This window comes from Limulus polyphemus, unplaced genomic scaffold (assembly GCF_000517525.1).
Source record: "Limulus polyphemus unplaced genomic scaffold, Limulus_polyphemus-2.1.2 Scaffold3215, whole genome shotgun sequence".
Classification (NCBI taxonomy): Eukaryota; Metazoa; Arthropoda; class Merostomata; order Xiphosura; family Limulidae; genus Limulus; species Limulus polyphemus.
Window position 1 is genome coordinate 24,131 of NW_013668825.1, and position 6,856 is coordinate 30,986.

Here is a 6,856-nt window from a genome sequence, read left to right on the forward strand (position 1 = left end):
GTTCTCTCAATTAATAATAAACATTTAAATTATACATTTCGAATCCAAAACAGAGTTTTTTGAAAAGTAAGAGGAAAAAAACGTGCATTTTACGTGATTTTTGTCATGCATGTTAAGCCTATTGCTTTGTAATGATTCGCCAGCTTTCCACGTTTAAACCGTAAAGTTAAAATTCCAATAAACTGAAAAAAACAACAACAAAAAACTGGCTTGTTTAGTTGATTGTGTTTAACATGTTAAATTATTATATTTTAGATAAACACAAGAGTTTGTAAACACTTTGAAAGCCCTGGTATGTAATGTTATCAAATATTGGATGTATGAATTCCGTGTTAACAGTTAGGCATGCAATAAGTAAATATTTTTGTTAAAAAAAAACGTAATGCTCATACTTTTCAACAACTCTTTATTTAAACATTTTTCTTACATTGTCATTTAACTTTTTCGAGAGGTTGATCGCTCAAAACAAAGGTGAATTTTACAAATTTCTGATTGAATACCAAATTGTGAATTATTTTTTATTTTGGATTAGATTTTGCAACAGGTGTATTTCTTTTCACTTCATATTGTATTGGTGCGACGATACATCTATATATTTTATAATGTTTCACGAAGCGTATTTGAAATAAAAAAAAAGTTTAGAATGTTTACCGCTACATATTCGCTCAAGATTTGTTTCCGGGCTACTCTTTTCAATAACCAATAAGAAATCAGTATGTGATGACGCATGCTCGGACTGGGCAGGCCTAGAACACATTTACTAACGCTGTTTTGTTCACCGAGTTACTTGAGTAGTGGTTTAAAGTAGGTAGATGACGTTTTAGCTTGCTTCCGTTATTACATAAAATTTAAAAGTTAAACTATACTGTAATTTAGTATGATTAAGGATTAGGTGTGGTCTAAGATCTGTAACTTACGCAAGCCATAATGGATAAACAAATGGATTGGAAAACAGAAGAACGTAAAAACTTACGGAATATAATTACTGAATGGAATGCCAATCGTCTTGATTTGTTTGCCGTCAGCGAACCGAATGAGGTAAGATCGTAGTTACACAAGACGTCACTAACTTATCGTCAGTTCAAACATTTCTTCCGTAAAATATCAAAAATCCACGGAGCTAATTAATTAATCAAAGTGTGTAAAACAGTAGTATTAAGTGATATTGTGGTAATTTTGAAATCAAGATGGCGCAGGTGAGCTAGTTCAGTAGTTGTAGACAGGTAAGTTAAACCTAGTCATAGCAGAGTCTACTAGTAGTAGTACTAGCATTCGCAGCAAGCTTTGTCCAGCAGGAAATGATTAAGGACAGCCTGAAAATCTCGAAGTTGAAAAATATTGTCAATATAATTTATAGGACATTTTATGGGCGTTGGTCAGAAGTATTAGTTTACACATTTCTAACCTATTTTAATTGTTACTGAGAGAATTAACAAATAAAATGTTATTTTGGAAATTAGAGCAGTAAATATATATTCAGTCCTGTCAAGGGTTTATGATTCATGGCCTAGTCAGAAACTGTTTCAAATTTAGGTTGAATTTTCAATTTAAATGCGTTATGTTTAGCTAGTCTGTTCAGTGATGTTTTATTAAGCTATTTTTGGTAGGCGTGGGAATGTTTTTTTTTTTTATTTCTACGAATCAGTTGGCAGAAACTAAGATTAAATATTAAATGTATATATTATTTTAGCCTGTCAATCATCACAAATACTGTGGTATTGGAAGAATAAAATCAATACATAATTTTAGAGTTCAGAGCAATAGATTTCATAGCCGATAGTTCGATTACTAAACAGTAGATTGATATATCGTTTATTTTTTTAAATTTTGAAATGTACTTTGTACTTGTTTTTTTAAGTTTCTTGTTTCCAAATAGATGAGATTGTTGGGACTTTTTCGTCAGCTACATATTTCATAATTAGACACAAATTAATCTATTGTTCCTATAATACTTATATTCATTCTATCAATTGCTCATACATTGAATAGTTTCTAAATTGGTTAGCAATTTGGAAAGTTGTGTAAGTCTATTATAAGTCCAATTTCAAGATTGGATTGATGAAGGTTGCATAAAAACCAAAATCCAAATTACATTTCGGGCTTCGCGAGACACACAAGTGATATATTTATTTCAATTTCAAAGGCTATTGAATGAATGTATTAGTGAGGGTATACAGTTGAAAAATATTTTGTTTTTAAACTGGTTTCTTACGTCTATGAGAAGTTCGCTACACAATGTTCAAAGTTTTATTAAGTCCAAACTAAAGATTTTTTTGTTAAATAACATCACTTAATCTACCATAATATTTCTCCGTATTTATCGAATCGCCTCTTGTATCGTCGAGGTCTGTCTGTTATACACAAACATACAAAAAAAACTTAAGTGATTTTATTTTCTATTTTCAAGTACCCTGCCTTTGTCAGACATTACATTTATATTTTGAAACTTGACGAAGAGCAGTTGACTGAAGGGTTTAAAAAAATTAGCTAGGACTTGAATGTTTATTAATCTTTTTGTACTTGTGTGAACGTGTGCTGTGGCTAACCTTGAACAATGGGAAAAAAATGGTGCAGCGATAAAAATATGACGGAGTTTTATCAGATCGCTTGGTACTGAATTTCAAAGTTTCTGAAAATTGGGGGGTCGCCAGTGGTTTGTTTCTGTTGCTGCAGTATTAGTAGTAAAACAATTACCCCTTTTAATTAAATTTTCGAATATTTACACACAAATACCTTAAAATCTTTTTGCTATAATCTGTTGTTGTTGTAGGTGCAAAATACGTCAGTAAGTTTATTTGTATATTAGGATTTGTTTTAAATGCTGTCCTGAACTATTATAAAAAAAAAAAATCGGAATTTTGCCAGAAAGATCGAAAACTAAACTTGGTTTACTGAGAATGGTCGGATTAGTATGGTATATTTGTAGTAGGGGTGCGTATCTCATCATAACAATGGTCTGTTAAAAGTTTAACAGTCTTGTTTGTAATTTATTATGATTTAAGTACTGCACACTTTACAGTGCTTTTTTTTTCTTCTAATTCTCAGATTTGATCAACTAAATGGTAGCTTATCACGACTTCATGATATGATACTCGTATCGTATCACTGTATCGCCTCACCTTTACTTTGTACTATGTAGTAACCGTAGCCAAATGGAAGACATTTTTTTTTAGATGTCACATAAGCGTATTTTCCGCTTACATTTCACATTTTAAATCTGTTACATATTAATATTGTGTAATAGGAATGTGACAAAAAAAAGTCAAACGCGTTATTTTATCGCCATTCTTAGGCCTAAAGTATTAGTTTACCAAACACCCACGTTCTACTCCTACGTATTCTTGTATTATAGCATTACGATATTTAATATTTAAATTATTGGTTATTTGTACAGTTCCAGAATTACCAGCAGTTAAACTAACGTAATTGTGGACATAAAATTTGAAGAAATAAGGGTTGTGTTTTATTAAAGATAATGATAATAGGTTCCTTAAGCCTTAAGTTGAACACATATAATACTGTTATATGTATAGGAAAAACACTAAAGATAATGCAATGTAAAAACAGTAAATTCGACAGACAAATGATCACAAAGAAAAAGAAGGACTTAATAGCAGACGCCACTCAATTCCAAGAGTTTTTTTATGTTGTAAGCGAAACAGCACATTGTGTAAAAGGGTATAAAGGAACAGGCTCGTAGTGTCTCTACCTATTTTTTCCATGTATTGATCTGGGACTGAGTAAGTACGCTTTTGTGTTGCGTTTGAGTTCAAAGCAAAATACAACAACAACAAAAAAACAAAACAAACCAGAAACTTAATTCTTAATTTGGCTAAAGTACTGACAATGTAGAAATAATATACACACGGGTAGAGAGAGAGATGTTATTTTAATCCCGAAATACATTTTTTTTCTTTGTTACGGACTATTAAATATTTTTCTGTAAACTTTGCGTTATTTATATTATATTTATTTATTTACACGATGGAGGAGTTTAGAGAGGAAAAAACAAAATGTAGTCCCAAAAGTTGTTTACAAGATAAAGTCCGCGAATTTTTAAAAAAAAATATAAATGAAAACATCGGCTCAACTTGCTTGAGTTTCAACTAAAAAATTTATTCTAAACTCTACCAAACAATTTTCACATTATTTATATAGTGATGAAATGTAATGAAATCGGGTAAACACACAAAGCTAGGCCTAAATTATAAAAGGTTTCAAAACTGTTACGTCTCTGTTTGTTAATTGATTTTCCGTAACTTCGTTCCGACGAAACTTAAGCGACACAAGTTCTTTCTTAATAAAACTGGTTTATTCTTTCCGGATATAACTTTACCGATACACTTAACTTCAACAATCGCGCTAAAACAAACGCTAATCAACGAACGTCAACAATACTTCTGACTGCAAATCAGTTACTCACTATCTACCCACACATTACCTTCCCCTCTTTTACCAGCCTACCCTATATCCAGCAAGAACTAGAACATTCGCCAAAGTACAGGATAATTCTAGAAAGTAGAGAGCGTGAGAATCACATGATCTCGATGACGCAACAAAACATTATCTCAGAAACATTTTATAATTGTAAGCCTTGAATTTCTTTAATTGTAATTTTGAATTTTCTAGGGCTACAGCGGATTGATCTCATTCATGCTTCAAAGACTACATTTGTTGTTCTTTATATTTTAATCTATTTTGGTTGTCTGATGTGTTTTAGATAATTCAATTGTGTTATTTGGATACTATTATGTAAACTTCGCACAGTTTTAAAACCTATCAGGCAAACATTTATTTTTAGAAAATAAAATTTTCCATCTTCACACAACGAAAATGCATACCTATTGGAAGAACTATATTTAACAACAACAATTATTTGGACGAAGATGTTTCTTGAAACGTGCATATGTTCTCTTTCTGTACACGTAGGCGGCTTATCACAGTAAAATACACTATTGGGCTCGCAAAGGATTTTAATGGAAAAAAAACAACAAAAACACGCTTCAGAAATTATAACCGTTCTCAGCAGATATTTCTACCACTTTCTTTTAGGCCTAATTGTACCATTCGGAAACACTACTATTTATTGAATTAAAGACACAAGAATTCGGGAGTAAAAAAAATGTATATATTGAGCTTTTTCTGTATTAAAAAAAACAGTAAAATTATTATTTATTTTTAGATTAATTCAGCAATATTTGTTTATATAAACACTAAACTTAATTGGCCATTTTAAACTGTATCACTTATAAAGAAAACGGTAACACTCAATTTAGAGCATGCAACACTGGTTCCGTCAGCTCTTATATTTACAAGATACTAATCTCGCCTAATATAAATTCTTGAAAGACTGGTACTGTATGTCCTAACATGCTGGACAGGATAGAAATACAATACCACGTCTTTCAGATAGCAGTGTGAGATTTAGTGAAAATAAGAAAATGCTTGCGGTTGACGAAGTAACTCTCCACACAAAACAGAGTATGACGGACTTTTTTTTTCTTTTAGAGTGGTATCCCTGGGTTATAAAGTCGTCACGCTGATGTTTTCAGGAGGCTACGGGTGTTATAAAAACCAATTACCCAATGAAGTAATTAGTGATGTTATTACTAATGGACGTTTTCGTGTTTTTCTTGGTCTTGTTGACGTTCAGAAAGTAAACTTTGGCCGATTTGTGTAGGAGTATGTACACAATTCCTTTTGTCAATTGTTCTATATTCTGCATGGTTTATTACCGGTAGGGGTCCACATATTACATTAATTGGTGGAATTAATATCGATCATTTGTTGTAGTCGATTGTACATAAATAGTTTATAATTCTGTTTAAAAAGTCAATGGGATTCGGACATCATCTATATTTTAGGGTTAACTACGTTATGGTAATATTTACAGCAGAACGTTATTACGCTACTTCATATTTCAGTCACGGTATTGAGAGGTGACTCAAAGATTTAGCAACGTACAAATCACGTTAGCTACACATACAGATAAAACTGAACAGGCTTCATTTGTAAAGTAATGATCGAAAAATTTCTTTACAATCACGATAGTTATATTATCGTCAGGGTGACTCATGAAATTCCTAAGCTTATATTAAAAAAGTAATAGATACTAATTATTAACATACTGTACATGGGAACTTGTTGATATTTGATAACGTAGTTTTAAACAATTTAGGACACGATATACGTTCCCCGCTAGTTATCTCGTTATGACAAAGCAGATCTATCCAATAAACATTGTGACGTTCGACGTGAAAACTGACTTGAATATCGGCCTTTCGTTTCCAGTCACAGCACCTTTTTTGGGGGGTTGGCTCAGTCCATTTAAAGTGCTTTAAAATCTGTTCGAAGTATTGACTTTTAATCCTCTAGAGCAGAGGTTCACGGACTGTGGTTCGCGATAGTACTTAAGGGGTCTGCAGTAATACAGCAAATTTATGAAATTACCATTTACTGAAAGAGTAACGAATGAAGTATAATGCTAAGACATTCTTAAAATAATATAGTAATGTATATAAATCCCAAATTAAAGGTAGTAAAATACACATATGATACACCAGTTACACAATGATAAAAACTATTTTTAGCGGGAGGATGTCCGCTGGTTGGCAAAGTTTGGGAACCCATGCTCTAGAGTCTAGGTCTTACAGATGCACTACCAGACTGTTAAGTTTTTAGTTATTTGATCGGTCAGAGACTGTAGGATTCGAACCCACAGTCGTGTTTGTCAGACGGGTCACTTTAACTCGCCAGGCCGTCTCATTCACCATTTTCATTCCAGACTGTTAAGTTTTTAGTTATTTGATCGGTCAGAGACTGTAGGATTCGAACCCACAGTCGTGTTTGTCAGACG

At 32.2% G+C, this 6,856-nt stretch overlaps 1 protein-coding gene across 4 annotated transcripts in view; it reads left to right on the top strand.

Annotated features, from left to right (window-relative positions):
* The first annotated feature begins 785 nt into the window (after window positions 1-785).
* The window catches only part of LOC106468910 (afadin-like), a 49,498-nt gene continuing 43,427 nt past the window's right edge, over window positions 786-6,856 (top strand). For all 4 annotated transcript variants that reach the window (XM_013929362.2, XM_022397313.1, XM_022397314.1 and 1 more), the window contains exon 1: window positions 786-1,038. In XM_013929362.2, the coding sequence (XP_013784816.1) occupies window positions 928-1,038 (111 nt within the window). In that variant the 5' untranslated portion in view covers window positions 786-927. The remainder of the gene's footprint in view (window positions 1,039-6,856) is intronic.